Genomic DNA, 21269 nt, shown 5'->3' on the forward strand with positions numbered 1-21269 from the left:
CTCCTAAATGTTCTTATCTTAATTCATAGATTCAGTGAAACTGATACCTCAGGGCAGTAAATGAAAACATTATTCCTGCTTTTTGCCTTTTTAGGGGTATTTTTCCTTGGTAAGGTACATAGATAGTGTGAAGCATCATAGACAAATTGTCCTGCAATTCTAGGATTATCTCAGAATGGCTGTTTGGTGATAATATTGTTTTAGTCTCCAAGGTTTCGTGATTGTATAGATTCCCACCCCTGATTACCGAGTCACACAAATGGACTTTTTGGGTATTAGAAGTGCACTGCTAGCGACAAAAAGACTCAACAGACAGGTGGCCAAAAGCTTCTGCAGATGCACATTCAATTGTATACAGTCTGGAACTGTACTTACTTGCTGTCCACATATTGCTGCCAGGAGCTCAATCAGGAGATCCAAGTGTACATCCCCTTACTGTTTCTCTCTTTCTAAACTCGACTTGATTTTTTTAGACATTGATTCTACAGCACAGACAACTTTGGCCTGCAGCTACTGCAGCAATCTTTTAATTCCCCGCTCGTCTTAAAGTTTTGAAAGTGAGGGTGTTTTTTTGCTTGCAACAAAGTTTCGATTGGGAACTAAAGAAATCTCTTTCTGTCTGTGTAAAGTAAAATCCTCTCCAGTTCAGAGCAGTGCACTCATACGCCATCTCTCATTAAACTAACTTAGAGGAAACTTTGAGGTTATTTTTCAGATTAAATTTTCAACTTTAAGTCTCCACATCAGATGATGAATCCTTATTGTCACATCATGCTTAGAAACTAAGGTCAACATGATCAGTAATTGTATGATATGCTGCATTTTACCATCATCATGAGGATGCAGTATTTTGAAAAGCTGTTGCAGTACCTAAACTCTCCTGGAGGTGTCTCTGCCTCATGACAGCCAGACTGGGCTTAGTGCTCTGAGGAGGCGGCTCCGGCCTCGGCCCACAGAGAGTTCTGCTTCCACTGTTTTCTCCGCTCTGGCTGTCCTCCTCTGTCTCGGCCCGCATGCCAGTCAGAGGTACGATCCTCTCCTGCCTGCCTGTCTCTATCTGTCGGTCCGTCTGATGTTTGGAGGACACTACATGGCCGTTGGTTCGAGTATCCGCAGGAGCCTCTGAGATGGTGGTTGATCTTTCAATATCTTGCTCCGTTGATTTGAAGTCACAAGTGCTGCTGGTGTCAGAGTCCTCAATTTCGGCCCCGATGCAGCTGTACACCATGCTGACCAGATCTGTGGACTGGCCAAGAACAGAGAGGAGTTCAAATACCTTGACATGACACTGACACACTTGTTAGCAGTGCGTCTGATGATGGGCTTGATGATTTAACTGTCTGCCATGAGAGTGTATCATTCCAGTCGACTCTTAATTAAATTAGCCCTCATTCTGCCGGGGATGTCCTAAAATCCCTCAAGGATCCGTGAGGATCCATAAACTCAGCTAAGGGATTTGGAAGACTCCAACACTGTGTGTGTGTGTGTGTGTGAGTGTGTGTGTGTGTGAGTGTGTGTGTTCTTGTACTTGCTACATATTGAGGACTAGAATATGTATTTAACCAACAGAGTGAGGACATTTTTGGAACATGAGGACATTTTAGCCGGTCCTCACATCTTCAAAGGGCCATTTGAAGGTCAAGACTTGGTTTTAGGGTCGACATTAGGATTAGGTTCTGGTTAGGTTTAGGGTCAAGGTTAGGGTCAGGCAGTCAGTTGAGATAGCTAGGGTAAGGGTGAGGGGCTAGGGAATGTATTACGTCAATGAAAGTCCTCACAAAGATATAAGTACAATATGTGTGTGTGTGCCTTGCACAATCCCACACATGCCTGGTTTGCTGAGTTTGGAAACAAGCCATATAGTCATCTTCACCTCAGACAGCGACAGGATAGCTGGGAGGAGCAGGTGAGCTCAGTACGCAGCCATCAGGCGTTTTACTGATGAATGTTCACAATTAATTTCTGTAACGCTGCTTAAAAAATTTAAAATAGGTGGGCCACTCTTCTGAACACAGACCAGAATAATGAGGCAGAGCAGCTGCTGCACTGCAACACTTGTACAATAATCAATGAAGATGGCTACACTAGGAGTGAGAGCACATACGCTCCACAAAAATGAAAAGGGAGTCATAAAGTGTCTGTGCACGGAACAGAGCATCCACCTCCAAGTCTTGATCACACTGGCGTCATTTATTTTACAGCTGACAGTTGCTTGGTAACTTTATTCCTTATACACCAACCTACAGGAGTGCGTAGGTGTTAACTTACACCCAAGTTTCAAATTGCTAAAAAAATCGGAGACACATTCTCTCATGATCTCAGAACCAAAGTTCTGTGTCTTGCCAGTGACTCATACAAGCTGAGACGGTAGACACACTCAATGTAGCCTGTAAAAATCAGCTCTGTGGACTGACAGCATGTTGCGTGTTCTTTGATGTACACTGAATAGCCGCATAAGCTATTTCCATGACAACGGTCTTGCTGATGGCAATAACTTTTTTTTAAATAATCAAAATGCTATTGCTACTCAATGAATAAAATGGTAATCAAGTTCAAAACATGTTGCAATATGACAACTAAGTCAGGCAGAAAAAGGACTTTGTCTTGATTTCTTTGACCTGATCGGGACCTTTGTGAGGACTGAATGTTGGATGATGATGGATGATGATGTTGTTACTCACCCATTTTACCAGCCACATTCAATTGCTCCTCATTGAGAATGACCTGTTACCTGAGTTATGTTCTTTGTCTATAAGGACTAAGAACCAATAGTTTTGTTTTGTTTTTTAATATCAGTACTTCATCCAGTATGTATGAGGGAATTTAAAATGACAAGCTGTGATGGTTTCTCCAAGAAAAGATGGATGTTCGTTCCTCCTTGCAAGAAAGTCAAGTCTTCTTCTTTCTGCTCTGCTACGCTAAAATGGCTGACAGCTTCATGTTTAGAGTACAGTCAGGAGACTTGCAGCAATCTTCTGATTTCACTCATTTCAAGAAAAAACAAAATTAGTGACTTGGGATGAAAGTCAGGCTTCTTGTGAGATGCCAAGCTGCACTGCCCAGCTTTGACGATCCGTGACAGCAATGCACTGATCTACATTTGTGTAGAAATTATTTGGATACACAAGATGATGCTCATTGCAATACCAAAGCTGTTTTTTTTTCCTTTTATATCATTATTGTTAGAATTGTGTTTCAGGTTACATCATGATTGCTGCAATAAAGCATATAGCAGGTCTGATTTTAAAGTATTCCCAAGACATTAATTTGCACTGTGCATGAATCTGTGAGGATTCTTTCGGTATGTTAATATGGAACTGAATCAGAATCAGAACGTGGATCAGCACAACCATTCTGCTATCCAGTCAGTGCATGAAATCTGTCAATATATGAATAACATTTGTATGGACACCCGATTCCCATGATCAATTATCCTGTCTTTATTTAAAAAAACAGTGTTCATCTTCAACATTCAGTGAGGAAAGTTATAAAACGCCAAGATTTACCAAGAGTCTGGCATGTGCTCGAGTGTACCTGTCGTTGGATGAGGCACGGGGGGCTGGCTGGCCTCATCCCCTGTATAGGTACCCCCTGCGCCACCTGAGGTGAAGGCATGGCCCCGTTTGCTCCGGGCACAGCAACCTCTGCCCTCCCGGCATCCTTTGGGTGCTGAATCATGGAGTAGACGTTCTCTGAGGCACTGCTGTAACAGACGGACGGACGAACAACAACTATTTTGGTGTGACAATCATCACGGGGGTGGAGACTGAAGTGCTGGGTGACTTAACTTGCCAAATATCTGCTAACGGTGTTTCATTACTAATGCAGAAGTAGTTTATTTTTATTTTTCATTACACTATCTAGGTCAAGACATTTCTTCATTTCCTCTATTGGGGGAGGCTGCAGTTGGACAGGCACGGTGATGCTTCCTACACTCTGTGCTGTCTCAGAAAGCCTCTGGACACTTAAAATCTGCACGTAAAACATTACAAAACATCACTGAATTTGTTTGAAATCAATGTCACTTCATTGAGCACTGCTGTAAAACATGGCCTGTGTTAATGTGTGTAGTTCCTGCATTTCACCAAGGTTGTTAAGCAGCAAAGGAGGTTTTGTCACTCGTTCTTAGCCGTGCTACATGAGAGCACCTCTGACAGATTAAAGACTTCGCCCTCAGAGAGCCTTTTCTCCTGCTTTTTGCACCACTGCGTTACACCCGTCACTGGTGCCCTTTGTTATTAGCCAACTTAATTAGTTTTTCATTCCTTTTTTTCAAAATGGCTGTAATATTACAATCTTATGTAATAGCAGCTTTTATGTATGAGCAGACTTAAATTCAAACCAAGGGAAACATGGAGAGACATGTAAATCTTTATGAAGATATGAAGTAACGTTGATGTCCAACGCTTGATTCATTTAAGAGCTCCCTCATCCTGCAGGTTGGTGGCGCTTCAATGCTTCCTTTCGTCCTTCCACTCAGCCCCGGCGCCGCGGACTTACTCTGAGTCTTGATTAGAGATGGTGGAGTTGCGGCTCTTACGGAAGCCGGTAAAAATGGACAAGACGCTGCGTCTCTTCTTCCTCCTCAGTGACTGGGCCTGATGGAGGGATGACAGCTGACTAAAGGGGAGAGAAAAAAAGAAGAAACAGGAACTCAGAGCAGACAGATGGACTTTGAGACTGAACATGTGTTGTCATTTGTGTTTTTGTGCTGCTAAAACTCTAAATTCTGGACTGTTTCTGAACAGACCAATCATATTTGTCTGGTTTCTTATGTGTTTGGGTTCACCAGCTTGCTGCAGGGTGGATTTGGCTGAATAGGGAGATGCCTTCCTCAGCCGTCTTATACCCCAGCTCTTGTGTTTTCATAATGTACACAGGTGAGTGACCCCCCCCCCCCCACATGTTGAAGACCTTTTCCCTTTATTCAGACACTTCTGACCATTCTATCGTAACATAGGTCACCCTGTGGTGCACCTGGGTCTTTCAAAAAGTCACACATCCTCCCCCAGGGTGACCCAGTCGGACTTGATCATGTCCTGATTTGTGCCTGTGTAACACCACCCCACCTATGGCTCTCCTCTCATGATCAACAGCCACCATGAAGAAACATCTGCTGCCTCTACATTCAAATTGATGGATAGGTGCCCACCGGCCCCTCCTGCAGACACTAATATGCAAACCATCTGCATCCCACCTTGATAGGCTTGCACCTTGCTCGCCATCCGTTCCCCTTTTCCTCTCAACCTTCTCCATGTGGTCCTCCCAAGGCACGGAGAGCTCCAGGAGATGGACCTGACTATGTCTGGCCTGAGCGTTGTTGGAACAATGATTTCTGCGAAGTTCAGCAGTTTTCTTGAGGTCCACATTCGGCTACCAGTCTTGTGTCATTGCTAGCAGGCTTTTCAACCAGCTCTGACAAAAGCAGGTCTCTGGTTGGGAGTGCTGACACTCTAGAGACTGTACCAAACCTCTGCTGATTTCTGTCTGTTTGGGCAGTTCAGTCAACCTGGTACGTCTTCCATCATTTTCCTTGGCTGACCACAGCATCTCTAACTTCTGCAGAAGAGCTGGTACAGCACATCTGGAAACGCCTGCTTCTGCCTCAGAGAGACATTACAGAGGAGCGGCATGAGTCTAAACAACATTTTGTGTCTTTTTTGTAGCTTGGCTGTCCCTCAACCAGTTTTATTCCCCTAAACAGCTGTTTCTGTTTCTCTGTTTCACTTGAAATTCTTTTGGTTCCTTATTTTATTGTTCATTAGCACCTGTTTGGTGCTGTTATTCATGCCTAAAAATATATATGATACCCAATATATATATTTATATACATACACACAAACACACACACGCATATACACACATATTTATATAGGAGAGGGGCGTTCACTTTCTTGAACAGCACACTAAAACCCCACTGGAATCTTTCAGTATCTGCAAAAGGAATGTTTGAGCATCTAAAACACTTTTCACCAACATAGTAATAAATAATATAAAAGGACCATCTGAGGCAAATGTGTTTGTGCCTCCAGTCAGCCATCAGATGTCAGCACACATGTTGACATTAGGTTCATAAACCATATGAACAAAGCTGGAGAGTTCTAGTCTGGCTGGGCCTGACAGATGGAAGTGTTCATGCTGCCTCGATAAATCTGTATCGTGCACGACTGCTGAGCATCATGCAAACTGTTGTGGTTTGGTTAGCGGCTGTGCTGCTCAGACTTGGGTTTCTCAGCCATGGACGAGAATTGTATATCCTAATTTAATATTTTCAAGCCCTTTTGAACCCCAACAAATTACGGTGCAAACACATGGCTATCTTAGAAATTGAGCTGCAGCGTGACAAATCATGACGCACTATCTTATAGTAACAATTCAACCCCAAAAATGACAAGAAACAACAAAAAAAGTTAACAATTTCAATAAGTTTTTGTGTGTGTGTGTGTGTGTGTGTTGATCGAAGAGTCCAATGACTTGAGGAATGAAGCGTTTGCACAACCTTACAGTAAAGCGCATGTTGCAGTAACTCTTAGCAGAGGGCAGAAGGTCAAGCAGTGCTTGTGAATTTTTCAAATATAGTGGATGTTTTTTAGCCCCACAACACAAACCTTCGTGTAGAGTAATTGTAGGGACGTCTATGGCTGATGTATGCAAAACTCAGCAACTCAAACCAAAGCGATGTCACAAGGATCCTGGTTTGCTGGATTATACCAGATAACGTGGTTGAGAGTTTGAAAGAGATGTTTTGCTATCATGAGCCTTCGGGCTCCATTAGCTTTGAAGTAAATACTCTATGTGGGTGATTGTTTCTGTACTTGTCTGAGTCACAAGGTAGTGATGGGGGGGGGGGGGGCGGCACGGTGGTGCCCGGGATACTTGGAATACTCTAGCATTATCTGGCACCAGAGGCAGCACAGTGGTGCAGTGGTCAGCACTGTCGCCTCACAGAAAGAAGGTTCTGGGTTTGAGTCCACAGGATCTTTCTGTGTGAGTCTCCATGTTCTCCCTGTTCCTGCTGGGTTCTCTCTGGTACTCCAGCTTCCTCCCACAGTCCAAAGACATCAAGAGGGACCAGGTTAATCCAGACTCTAAATTGACTGTAGGCATGGCTGGGAGAGCCAATGGTTGTCTGTCTCTATGTGTTGGCCCTGTGATGGACTGGTGACCTGTCCAGGGTGAACCCTGCCTTTCACCTGAAGGCTGCTGGGATAGGCTCCCCCCCCCCCCCCCCCACACCACCATTAACAGGATAAGCAGTAGAAAATGGATGAATGGATGGACGTTAGTGATGGGGGGGTGGCATTGCTCAGAGGTAGATTGGTCACCTCGCAACCAAAGGGTTGCTGGTTCGATCCTCACATTCCCCCAGTGATCATGTTGAAGTATCCCTGAGCAAGACACTGAGCCCCTAATTGTTCCTGATGGCCCTGCAACAGACTGTCCAGGGTGACCCCGCCTCTCACCCAGTGTCAGCTGGGATAGGCTCCAGCCTGCCTCTGCGACCCTTCATGGATTAGCAGTATAGAAAATGGGTGGATGGATGGCAGGTAGTGATGCAGGACGGAAAAAAACATCTTCATAAACCCAAGACTCTAATTTGTGAGTACTTGAAAGGCAAAGTACCCCTTTTGTGCTTTAATTAAGAAATTCTTTGTTGTAATTTCAAGATATCCTTTGTGTGTTAATTCCAACTGTCTTTAGATAATTAACTGCTGGTAGGTGCACCAGGTTTTCCTGCTACATGCTGCCCCTGATTCTAAGGGGGACTCCCTTCATGTCTTTACTTTATTTGCACTCTTATATGTGTCTTGTCCTCGGGGGCCACAGCAGTAATGAGACATCTACTGCATTTGTGAATCTAAAAGGGATCCATTATGCTACCTGTCAGGGAGGACTCTCTTGCTGTAGAAATCCGGCAGCCCATCCTCCAGCATGCTGACTCCTCCGTTCTCAGAGCACCGCTACACACAACAAACAGAACAACAGGATAACACTGATCAATCCCCCATGTTGACTCGAAGCTGAAAGGCTTTAGTCAGGTATTATCAATCTGGCTGGTGAAACCAAATCCACCGCCTAACTCTGTTTGTCTCTTTGTAAACAAGCCCTCATCATGTCGCCCTAACTGAGTTTATACTGATTTAGAAAAAGATTTTACAAAGTCTCCAAAGGAACAAGCAGCTAAGTTCGAGGCTGCCCCACAGCCCCTGGGAGATGCTGCGCATGATTAACATTTGAGGCACAGTGACACATGCGACAGCTTCCTGCTTTAAAAGGAACTTATTTTTGGAAAAGTGCCACTGGCATGGAAAATAAGATGAATAAGAAAAGTTCACACAAAAGCATTCAAGAGATGAAGAGGAAAAGCTTCAAAACTGAAGTGTGACATTCACTTGTTCACCCCTCCACCCTCTGAGATCTTCATTTATATGAATTACATTTCAGCAGGCAACGCAATCACAATAACCTTTTACCTTCTAAGTTCAAGGAAAAAGGTTCAGACACATTTTTGTAAACTAATCTTAGAGTCAGCTGATTACAACGTCACAGGTCACTGCCGTGTCATTTGCATCAACTCACAGATTCTGGTGGAAGGTGCCCTGCTCTGTGTCGCCGTGGAGGTCGTGGCCTGACGTGGGTTACGTGACGTAAAGGTGAGCCATTGGTGGGAAGGGTGGATAGACACTCCCATGATGCCGAGTGGGAGAGAGGGGCGGAGTGTGGTGGAGCGGAGGGGTTGGGAGAGGAAGTGGGCTCGTCTCCTAGACCTGTAACGATGCATTTCACGATGGTGAGAAACTGAAGATCACTACTTTTGTGGCCAAGATTTGAAATCCATCACAATTCTGAAGAAGAATATGGACAATGGATAAGAACATTGCTGGTTTTACATCATTACCTCCAATGAAGCAAAATCATAACACAAGTCAGAGTTAAAATACTTCACCAGCAAAGAACGCTTGGTTACAATTAGTTTATCAGTTTATTAGGATTCCCATTAGCCAGGTTACAGCTTTTCCTGGGCGCCACACTAAATATATACAATTGAAATATATTGGTTTATAATAAAAAGAAATAAAATTTGCATTGAATAAAACATAAAACTTCAGGAAACAAGAATAGCATCTCTGATTAGATTACACAGAAGCTAGCTCATGCACGCTACTACAGCCGTAACCCCACAGGTGACTGAAGCTGATAGATCTCCTGTCCAATATCATATCCAAAAATAGAATACATCACACTACACTATATAGAGCATGATGACATTTAGCAAAGACTAAAGGCGCGATCACTCTGTCCATCAACATACGTGGAACAACCTGAGAACTCCAGAGCAGAACTCACTCAGTCTGGTGGAGACGGGACGAATTCTCCTGGTTCTGGAGCTCCGCTTCTTAATGGCCATGGTGTCCTTGAGTCAAAGGAGACAACTGAGTCATGAGTGGACAGGGATTTTAAAGACAAGAAGAGCGCACAGCACTGGCACACATTTGTCATTATCTGTTTGGCACAAACATGCTGTCAGTGTTTTACAGTGACCATAATATCATCCACTTACTATTCCAAGGTTGACCCCCAGGTCTTCATCAGGAAAGTCCAGGGACTCTGTAAGCCTGGACTGTCTGATCGTGTGTCTGCCCATCCCAACATCATCCCAGCGTTTCGCCTGAGATACCTGCCGTAGCTGGTGCAACACACACAACAACAGGATCACACACACACACACACACACACACACACAAACACACACACAACACTCGGACACAGTATTTACACCTCGGACAGTATCTCAAAGGTGGAGTGTGTCTGCCCTTGTACCCGTGAAGCAGACACACAACACAGGGGCTACTTATTTGCGATGCCAAAGAAGAGCATGAATAAAATAAAATTTGTGGATTATGAAGGCAGAGAGAGGCAGGATAGAGGACGGAGCAGCACTGCAGCTAAACAGAGAGGAGAATGAGATGCAAGTCAAGCAGCAGTGAACGGAATGCAAAGCAGAGCAGGGCGGCCTCCTCTCTGCTGGCCTCATTTGGAACAATTTGATTTAAGGGAGAGGAGAAGCGGCTGATTCTAATCACGTCATTAACTCAAATCATGTTGTCTCTCAGCACAATATTCCATAAATATTCTCTATTCTTAAGACTTCATCCCAGTATTTTAGCACGGAAACAACAGCTTCTGCTTCAAATAATTGTACAGAATTCAAGATACTTTGTCGATTGCCACTCACAAGACAATAATGATACTGTCTTTTATTAGCAACATTTTATATCTATAATTTGTGACCAAGATCTGGGGTCATGTTTATATTCGTCCTTTAGGACAACACATTGAATCAGTAGTCAGCTCAGTAGTTTTGACTGATCAGTGGATGAAAAGGCACAATTCATAAAGAATTCATAGTTGATTTGTGGCGTGAGATAACATCACCCCTTATAGAGTCTGAACTGAAATGCAAGCATCACCAACATTAGATTACACATATAACGAGCATCATTGCATGCATTTTCAGCCTGAATAATATCAACTCTTCACTTTCTATCTATTGCTGCATTGAAAAGTCTAAAAAATATAAAAATGTGGAAACCACAGCAGAGATGGTCAGGGCCCAGCCATAAAACCACCATCTACTGGCCGTGGGACTCCACAAGATCTGGTTGTCTATGACCAGATTTCACCTGTTGTATGCATTTCATTGGGTGCTACGTGTCTTTTTTTATAATTAACAATTATCAGCTATGTGATTAACAAGAATAAATCTGGCAGTTTGGCATCATTTTTGATGCATATTCATATTTGGCGCTTGGCTTGTTTCCATTTCAGACAAATACATCCATTTGTTGTCAAATCTGTATTTTAATGTTCCCAGAGTTTAACAGAACCGAATCAAATGTGAGGATTTTACAAGAAGCTAAAATGGTATGAATGGACTGGCAACCTGTCCAGGGTGACTCATGCTCCCACCCTATGACAGCAGAAATAGGCTCCAGCCCCCTGAGACCCTGAACAGGATGAGTGGTTTACACAAGGGAGGGATGGATGGATGGATGGATGGATGGATGGGTATGAGAGTTTTACTTTACAGAGTAAGGAAAAATAAGTTCCTCCATGAAAGTGTTTTATTGCTATCACTCAGCGAACCTTTTTCTTCTTCCTGCCACAGTTAGAGCAAACAGTAAAATGCTAAATCCCCAAACATTTCTTCAAAGCATTAAAACAAAAGTTTAAAGCTGAAATCTGTATATGGATTTATTCAAACATTTTTGAATCTATCGTTCTACATCGCCATCAAATTTCAGTTTCCACAAGTAAAATATTTGTGGTGACATCAGTCAGCTGGATAGCACTTTTTTTTCCTTTTTTTTTTGACTTTGCCCAAATCAAAGCAGTGCAACAGCGTAAAAGCACCAGTCTGTTTCATCATCCTCACTGCAGGGTTACAGATTTCTGCTTTAAACTGGAAGAAACTTCTTCTTCTACTGCTCTATAAAGAAGGCATGCAATAAAGGCTTATTACCAGTACCAGGGTTTTATGAGTGGTGTAGAGCTCTTGCAGAATCTGGTCCACAATGGAATTGGTTAGATAAGAGACAACGGACATCTTCACCTCTCTGAGAAAATAGAAGGGAGATCACATTAGTCTCACTATGAGGTTATTTTACTTGAACCCTTTCCCCCGGCACTCTTTCTTACTCCAGTGCCCTGTTGATGTCCTCAGCTGCTCTCTCCATCAGGGCGTTGCGGATGGCGGAACGAGGGATCGAAACTTGCTCGGAGATGGACGAGAGAGGTGGGCTAAGTCTCTCTGCGGCAGAGCAGGACATGGGACACAGCTCCCGGCACAGAGACACCATCGAGTCCACTACCACCTGTACAGAAATCCCCACTTTACATCTACTGCAGATTATTTTTTCACTGTGATAGTTATCTTCATTTACACATTCTTTTCTTCCCCTGCTTGCTTAAATTTTCATCATTTATCTTGACTTGTTGGAATTTGTTTCTTCCGCAGTGCAGCAACTCATGTGACCCATCACGTATCCATTCAGATCTTTAACTCCTTAACTTTTTCCAGTGCACACTCGAGTTGGACTTAAATGTGCAGAGGTAGAAATTCCCCTGCTGATATTGTTGCAATTTCATTGATCATGACCTCTGCAAATTACAAATGTAGCCTTGTGCATAACAGCTAAATTGGAGAGCACAGAGATGTAAATTAGAGTCAAGTAAGTTGAAATTCAATAAGAGATTCCTCCTCAGGGCGTGCTGCTTTTTCAGTCAATTCACTTCATCGTGCTTCTGAATCCCAATGGGAAGCAAACGAAGCTACAAAATGCTAAACTGTTTCTTCCTTTTGAATTTAAATGCTACATTTCTTTTGAAGTCAGCATACCTGACGTGCGCGCGCACACACACACACACACACACACACACACACACACACACACACAGCCAGCAGCTATTAATGGGCAATTTAAATGCAAGTAGTCCACAGCTACACTACTATTTAAAATATGGAAGCATCAGGAATTTTTGTTTCCGCGATTACGGTCAGCTCGTTCTAGCCCAGCCTTCCCACCTGCAGCTCTTTGTCAGCAGCTTTTGCCAGTTCCCCAGCCAGGGTGTCCAGTCGCTGTCTGACGGGGCCGTCCACCGACAACACATGGGCCAGCTCACACAGGGATGGATACAGCTGACGGAACAGGAGAGAGAGACGACTCAAATCAAATCAACAGGTTCCCCTCCTGGAAGTTGAAGTCATATTTTTTGAGTATTCGGGTCCCTTGAGGAAGGCTCTTAATCCCTGCTGGTCCAGTGGAGCTGCTCAATATAAATCTAGGGAATATTTTAAGTTTACAAAACTAAATTTACTAAGGAGTTCATTTTAAGAACTGTTTAATCGATAAAGAAATCACCATGACCATGAATATATATTTTTCGTCACTATTTGGTGCTACGGTCTGAATATTCAGATTCATGGATATTATCAGATGTTCCATCCATAGATGTGGAATATCTTCCTCCATTATGATGCTTACTTTTATTTTTTCCAGGTAACACATTTTTTTTCTAAACCAGGAAAGTTACACTTGATTAAGTGGTTTAAAATTCTCTGAAAAAAACCCCACCATCTCTCTTGTGTTGAATGCACAATTATGGTTAATTCAAAAATGTTAAAGCAGAACTGCGCAGTGAACCAGCCTGCTGGCATCAAGCTCCACTCATACATGACTAATCCATGTGAAGCAGCAACACCACAAACATTAGGGAAACCTTTGATCTTGAATCAAAATTATGCATTACTACCCGGCAAGAGTTCATTTTTTCCGTTGCATTAGTCTGTTTGTTTATTTTCCTGTCAGCAGGATAACACAAAAACTAGGCTAATTTTCCTCTCAACAAGTAGGTGACGGGTTGGTTCATGGTCATTGCACCACCTACTGGTCACGGACGTATACCTGATGTAACAAATGTCATTTGATTTACATCAAAGTTACACTGTGTTGTCTTCACGTGACAGCAACATGAATGTAGATGAATGATTCTGACTTGTTATATTGGAAGGAACCTGTGGTGCTGATCGTGATAAACATTCCTGTTTGGGCCGTTTAGTTCTAGTTCTAGTTGAAAGTGAAAAGGATGTCTGGTAGCAGCTTGTTATCACGGATACACCTTCTCACATTTATATCTTTCTTGGGATGCCTTGCATATTATGACGAGAGGATGTTCACCACTAAACAACAGCGCCTCCCTGAAATGTTTTTATTCAAACAGACGTTACCGCAACATTTATGGAGTCAAGTCAGAGTATGGTGCTTTGGGTTGTTACCATTATTACGCTCACGATGTGCTGTAGCTGTTTCACTACTAGCTGCAGAGGCTGTTCTATCGCCTTCATCTGCCAGAGACACTTCATGCAGAGGATTCTTGTTATTTTCCCCGCCACACTGACAGCCGTTCACTCAAGCCATATAGGAGTAGTATTAAGTTAGTGCTACGGCTTTTATTAATGCGCGGCATAAAAAGCCTTTAACTGGCTTTTATTATGAGGCCGACTCAGGAGAACCAGCGTATTTGCCACGAGTGCTGACAGCGATTGTTTATCAAGAGCTGCATCTACAAAACAAGAGAGCAGTCATGTTTAATATGCACAGGCCGGTGATGGAACAAGAGGGATTAGATTGTGTTTGCAATTATCACTGACCTACTTCACTGACTTGATAAAACCTACTTGTGTTTGGGTGCACAGTCAGATGCATTTCTGGATGAAATAGCTGCTCAAGAAGGGTTTCCTGAGACATGTAGTAAAAGGAGATCTTTCACTTATAAACTGAATCAAGTGGGAAATGGACCCAATGTATTTATATGGTACTTTCCTGCTTTTATGGCATTCAAAGCGCTTTACAATGTTTCCTCACTCACTCTGCGCTAACTTGCGCGCACACACATACAAACGCACGCAGACGGTGACAGCTGCCATGCTAACCTACTCAGAGACTCATAAAAGGTTCAGTATCTCGCTCAAGAAACATTTGGCACCGATTTGGACTCCAGATGAAGCAGGGATCAAACCAGCAACCTGTCGATTACAGGAAATGGATGGGATGACTAATCTATAAAACTGTGGTAATACAATGAACTCCAATATATTCATTTTATTATGGTTTATAACACCTACGGTACTTCACTTTAAAATGAGGGTAAAGTGTTAATGAGCAAATTAAAGTAACAAAGTGAGAAGTAAACCGTTTTACATTTAAATGCAATGGACTCAAAGGCTAAAGCTCAGTAACACAGAGAAACCTGTGAATAAGACAAAAAGATACACAACCATCGGTAGAGTAGAGTTTACACTGTCTTTATGAGACACTTTGTGAAAGCATGGGAATTGCTGAAGTTTCAACGTCACACAAATGCAACGGAGGACACTCACAGCTCTCGAGTTCCTGGCCTCTTTGAGGATTTGTCTGGCTGTCTGCACGTCCTCTGCTTCCTCGCAACCTTTAAGGACACACACCTGCTGCTGCACCCGCACGCACAAACGTTCCATCACCTACACACACACACACACACACACACACAAGCAGATGTTCCGGTTGGGAAGCAAACACAACACTACTATGAATGTAAAAACCCTGAATCATTTGTAGAGATACACATTGAGAGAAACACACCTGTTCAGCCGTACTGGTGACGAGGCCCTGGTGCAGCCTGAGAGCCTGCTTCTGAGAGAAACGCTGAGTCTGGTTGTTCCTAAGCAGGGCACGCTGGATCTGTCTCACACACACACACACACACACACACACACACACACACACACACACACACACACACACACAAACAAACAAGAGAGAGGAGTTGGGATGACAGGTGTTTACAAAGAACAGTGTGCAGGAGTCAGGCAACAAGTCCATTTGCATGGTAATAAGGAGAGCGAGGAGAGAAATGTGATCCCCAGAAACGAACTGGAAGCCTTTGATGTCTTATGTGGCTCAGCACGTGGAGGCATTCACCACCTCATCATATTATGTCATCAAAGATGGCATAATCTCTTCTTGAAGGACCTGGAAGCTTTGCAGGAAGATGAAAACCATTACAGGCTTCACAAAATACACAAGTATTTCCAATGTTCTGGAGTGTTATTGAGGAGACTCGTGATGTCAGACAGAAGCTGACCTTGGACCCTCTGTTTTACAAATTGATCACTTCATCATGTCACACCATTTCTTACATCCCACATATAGATGATGAGGTACCACATTTTTTAACTGTCTTCCAGAGCCCTGCAATTCAGACATGGGATAGATGACTTCCCAGAGAGCTGTACAGGACAGACCACTTCTGGTTCCACTGCGCTCACAAGCTCTGCCAATCAGCTGCCTCACAATGTCAGACTTCAGTGAAACTAATAAAGCCCACAAACATGGACCACTGGCTAAAATGAGTAAGTAACTCAGAAATATTTGGGAAATATGTTTATCATCCATCATTTTTACAGACAGATACACAGGAAGGGATCCATCTCTCCTCGCTGCGTATACAGAGCTCCCCTCCAGACAGCTGCGCGCTACTTAGCTTAGCTACAGTGAACGCTAGCAGTGGGACAATACAGAAATCCATCTCCAGGTCACAAAATTAGCTTTTTTCTAATCCAGTCCTTAGTAGCAGTAGCAGAGGCCTAACATTTTTGTTGAAAAAAAAAAGAAAAATATTCTGAGGTTGTTATTCATCCTTGTCTGGCAAGACAGAAGATCAACAATGAGCTAGCTGGAAAGTTTACATTTTACAAAGCACTGGATCCCCAGAATGACTAATGCAACAAAGCCAGAGATGAAAATGTGAACAACAGTGGTGATGTCACTGAGGCAAAGTAGCAGTACAAAGACAAGTTTCCGGAAGTGGCTGGAAGTAACGTTGAACCACAGTGAAGTGAGCTGCTCCATTTGTAAAATGTGACCTAGAGCATGTCTGTTAAAGATGCCCTGCAAACATATCAAGATTGATAAAGATTCCCTGCTTGGAACAGACGTGTGTGTCTGATGCTTCACGTTAAACTACCTCGTAGCATTAGGGATGTAATGTGTCCCACACTGTCCTACACACACTCATCATAGCAGTGTGGTGCATCATGAAAAAAGAGGCTCACGTTTAATTTTCATTTCTTATGCACAAGCATATGAAAGTCATCCATCAGACCTCGACTCAGCCGACCCTAATTGTCAGCTTGTGTGCCTTTTCACCACCTGCATCTTTATAAAGCAGCTAATTTACACTTTGCAAACAGTGTTCTCTCACCTTGGTCAAGGCTTGGTCGGTCTTCTCTGGGGCGCTGCGGTACGCCTGAGTGACATCACTGAGGGGGAGGGGCATGTATTGCAGGGTAAAATTGCTTAGTAGTGGAAAGACAGGGAAGAAAAAGAGATACTGCATTCAATATGATGGTAACAGGAACAAGCACAAAACACCACAGGCACCTGAAAGAGTTGTACCTCAAACGCTGTTCAACAAGAATGCAGACATCCTTCTTTGTTGGCGTACTTATGTGAATAGGTGCTGAACAATTAAAGGAACATGACAACTTCTACAAAATACTTTTATTGTCCATTTTCCCTACAGCCTCTCCTCTCTACTGTATTGGGGAGGTGAGACACACAGAGACCAGCTAACTAACAGCTAGGATCTTGATTAGTCCAGAGGTAATCCTCCTCATCCTCTCATCGTCAGACATGATCACTAGCAACAGTTCAAGTGGTCAACACATTTTGAGATCCTCCTCCAAATCACCGCACCCAGTCAGGAAAGTAGCTCTGGCTATGCATCCAACGCTAAAAGGAGAGGACACCATTTAAAAACAAATGTTAATTCACAACCGCTGTGGTCTGTTAATGAGGGCAAAGAGCTTTTTGGAGATAAGTGTGTAATGCTTCACAACCTACAGTATCTACTCGCATTCACTCTGCTAGCTAATTAGCATTCAGCGGAGCTCTGTGGGTCGTAGCTCCCTAATGCACACACAGAGGAGAGAAGGGTATCTATCCTCTAGTCTGGCTCTGGAGAGGACAGCAGGAAATATTTCCCCAAAAGTTGTCTTGTTCCTTTGAAGCAGTTCATTGTCATCGAGTGTTAAATCATTCTCCAGGCCCTGGTGTCACTCAGGGTCACACATTTATTTACCAGAAGTGACTTTGGGTGACATGATATTTGGTTTACATTTGATCCAGTCAAATCTTGACATGTACTCAATATTACATTCGATCTGGACACTTTTCTAACAGGAAGACAACATTCTGAATTGTGGTGACTTGCATTGTTTGACTTGAATTATTCATTTTGCGGTGTAATAAATGCCACACATCTGAGCAGCAACTCAAAGTCCTTCAGCCACATCAGCTCCCAGACTTTCCTATACAACATCAACACAAACTTCACACCCACTCACACAAAAAAAGTGTGCCTGGCACGCACGTCAGACGACTGATGAAACGCTGTGTAATAGTAAACATTGTGTGCTGAGGCTCAGAGATGACTATCTGCCTTTCATATGGGTGTGAGTGAGTGGCCCCTTTCATGTGTGCATCCTACTTCAAAAACTCGTTTTATGTGCATTGAGTTTGTCTTACTGCTCCAGCGCTCTCGCCACATCTTGGAACCCTGTCGCTGTGGTGTTGTTGCGATCCCACGTCACACTCCTGAAAGGGATCAAACCGAAAGGAAATGGAGGAAGACAGGCAAAGAGAGGAGGAAGATGATCAGTCAGTTTCTAAATCTCCCAACACCACCGCACACACGGGACACAGTAGGACAGATGCAGTACTTACCTGACACATTACAGCTACATGTTCCTTTGCTTCATGCATAGAATGAGCTTGGATCACACTTTTATTAGGAATGCAAGAAGTGCCATGCCACTAATGAGCTTCTGTTACAACAAAGTGCACGCTCCCCACCTACACTCAACGCTGTCTAACTCCTGTTTTTAATCATTTTCAGTATTCCTTTCATCCATCTTCCTCCTCCTCCATCTCCATCGCCTCTGCCCTGCTCTGGAAATTCAATCAGCAAAACCCAAATCTCTCTCATTAGGGGGTCTCGCTTTCGAGCCCCTGCACATGTTACCCCCTCTATCACCCGTATCCAAGCCCCGATCTCTCATTTGTCCTCCTTTCCCTCACTTCCTCTCTCTTCCCTTCTCAGAGTTTCTATTTTCTCCATCGTTTCCTCCACCCACAACAACACTCAAATACGTCTGCACTCAGTTTAATCTTTTTTGCTGAAAGCAATACTTCACCCAAAAGTGCATTTTGCCTTTCCAATGTTGTCAAATAGGTGTCTTAAGCTCCCAAAGACCTTTTCCCCTCCTGCATCACTTCACGAAGACTTCAGATTGCAGAAAGAGCCAACCACGTATGTTTAGCTCACAACTAACCTCAGCTAGAGCAACAAAACAACAGCAACAACTTTCAAACTTTGCAATGAAACTACACCATGAATGAGACATTAAGAACATCACCTACAGCCTTGCCAACTCTCGAAAGAACTCAGCTTTGGCTCTTTTGGCCAGAGAGCCCAGATGTTATTGTCATTTCCATGGCAAGGCAGGATCATGGCTTGGTAGGTGGAGGTTCTGAAGTAAGGAGTGTCTTACACTTCATTTCCACATACTTTTACATCAATGTATACATTGGGAAGACCACACACTTCCTATGGAAAACTCACTTACTCTAATATGAATGCAAACACATCCTTCCGTTTACATTTGTTCGGTATTGTCCTGACTTTGTTGAAACAAATTTTCTGCAGTGGACTTCGGACAGACCGTAGATCACTACTAGCTAACACGCAAGTGATGAAGATGACAGGCTTTAGCTTTCTCTGTGTTACCTCTGAAGTGTTCCTGGAGGGTATTCCACATGTGTAGGTGCTACACCTCAAGAGAATCAACGGATATTCCGGGGAGGAAATACTGTGTATCATGCAAAATTATAGACACGCTACATCAGCATGTGGAAATGAGAGCTTGGTTTGTTCAACTTTGAAATTATTGGCCAGTGAGTCTTCTTTAGAGGTAGTAAAGAACACGTATGTCTCAATTTCTGTGATTCCCTCCTTCACAGAGTTTCACCTCTCAATTCCTCTGACTCCTCATCACTACTCAGTCTTGACTTCTAATCTCCTTCATGGTTCACTGTCTCCCCTCCACCGTCTCCCCTCCACCCATCTCTGAAGCACTGCATTGACTAAATAACTGTTCTTCCTCTCAGTGACCTCGGTATATGCTCTCCACAAACCATACCTAACATGTTAATTTTCTCTCTCACCCTAATGTCCTCTAAAACTTTCCTGTCTTACTCCTAGTCTGTACTGAAGCGCCTGACTTGCAAGGAAATCTCTCTATTCCTCACTCTGATTTAAGGACGCAGGGATGAACGCATGAATGCACGATGCCCACCTGAGTGTTGTGTTAATCTGCAGGGCTTTGCTGAGCATTTTGGCCCCAGAATCCTCCAGGCCGTTCCCGCTCAGGTCCACCTTCCGTAAACAGGTGTTGGAGCCCAGAGCATTGACCAGCATGGTGCCTCGCTGGCGAAGCCTGGAGTCAACGAGGGACAAAGACTGCAGGGCCTGGTGGACGCAGTAAAAAAAAAAATGAAAAGAAAATCGGATTGAAGTATATCTATGTCTATATATATATATCTATGTCTATATATATATATCTATGTCATATATATATATATATATATATATATATATATATATATATATCTATGTCTATATATATATATATATGTGTGTGTGTGTGTGTGTGTGTGTGTGTGTGTGTGTGTGTGTGTGTGTGTGTGTGTGTGTGTAGGCTCCAGCCCCCCCGCGACCCTTAACAGGAATAAGCGGAAGACAATGAATGGATGGATGGGTGTGTGTGTGTATACATATATACATACATACATATATATATATGTACATATATACATACTCACATGTATGTATATATGTACATATATGTATATATACACGTATAAATGAACATATATTTAATCATGCATGTATATATGTACATACATATATATAAACTCATATGTACATATATGTGTGTGCGCACATGTATGTGTATGTGTGTGTGTGTACGTGTGCATCACCCGGCTTCGAGCTTAAAAAGATCCTCTTGATATAGCCAGGTTTAGCTGAGTTGGGAGGCTGATACTTCACCTGGAAGTACGCCCAGGTAATTTAACTTTAAATCAATACCACAATTATCTGAAATTAGGATTATTAGTTTTATACCTTGTCTGACATGGACTGTACTGCAAATCTGCTGAACGATTAAAAACACACTGATGTTTATGACTATTTATTTTATATTTCAATCATTCATAGCAAAAACTAGGCCTCCTCAAAAAGTGGAAAACATTATCTTGACAACATTTCTTTCAAATGAAAGCAGTGAGTGTCTGAAATGTCTGTTTACACTTGAAAGTAACAGAGAAATTCATGTCAAAATTTACCAGCACACATTCATCTGAAATCAATGACAAGCAACTTGGTTTGATGCAACATAAACATGTATCCAAGTAAATCAATATCTTAGTCATAGTGCCTTCGTTGGCTCGTCATTTCGGCTTTAAAATGTTTTTATGTAAAAAAATGGATAAATAAAATTGAAGTGGCTTAAGGTCATGAGGCGAGGGCTTGAATTTGATATAATGTAAGAAACTTACATTTATATGACAATATGATACTTTATAGCTTTTACAAAAATATATTTT

At 42.9% G+C, this 21269-nt stretch overlaps 1 protein-coding gene across 4 annotated transcripts in view; it reads right to left on the reverse strand.

Moving 5' to 3' along the window:
- The window catches only part of carmil3 (capping protein regulator and myosin 1 linker 3), a 102745-nt gene that overhangs the window by 5089 nt on the left and 76387 nt on the right, over window positions 1–21269 (reverse strand). For 2 of the 4 annotated variants that reach the window (XM_086202859.1, XM_086202862.1), the window contains exons 21-35: window positions 19958–20130; window positions 18129–18197; window positions 16804–16897; window positions 15183–15281; window positions 14942–15061; window positions 12587–12700; window positions 11701–11876; window positions 11525–11618; window positions 9563–9688; window positions 9349–9415; window positions 8581–8768; window positions 7882–7961; window positions 4501–4620; window positions 3535–3703; window positions 871–1246 (exon numbers count right to left, since the gene is read on the reverse strand). In XM_086202859.1, the coding sequence (XP_086058985.1) occupies window positions 871–1246; window positions 3535–3703; window positions 4501–4620; window positions 7882–7961; window positions 8581–8768; window positions 9349–9415; window positions 9563–9688; window positions 11525–11618; window positions 11701–11876; window positions 12587–12700; window positions 14942–15061; window positions 15183–15281; window positions 16804–16897; window positions 18129–18197; window positions 19958–20130 (2065 nt within the window). The remainder of the gene's footprint in view (window positions 1–870; window positions 1247–3534; window positions 3704–4500; window positions 4621–7881; window positions 7962–8580; window positions 8769–9348; window positions 9416–9562; window positions 9689–11524; window positions 11619–11700; window positions 11877–12586; window positions 12701–14941; window positions 15062–15182; window positions 15282–16803; window positions 16898–18128; window positions 18198–19957; window positions 20131–21269) is intronic. The other 2 variants (XM_086202860.1, XM_086202861.1) reach the window with 2 other exon arrangements.

Source organism: Aulostomus chinensis, chromosome 5, assembly GCF_037954235.1.
Source record: "Aulostomus chinensis isolate RoL2024-O1b breed Wild chromosome 5, RoL_Achi_v1.0, whole genome shotgun sequence".
In the NCBI taxonomy this organism is placed as follows: Eukaryota; Metazoa; Chordata; class Actinopteri; order Syngnathiformes; family Aulostomidae; genus Aulostomus; species Aulostomus chinensis.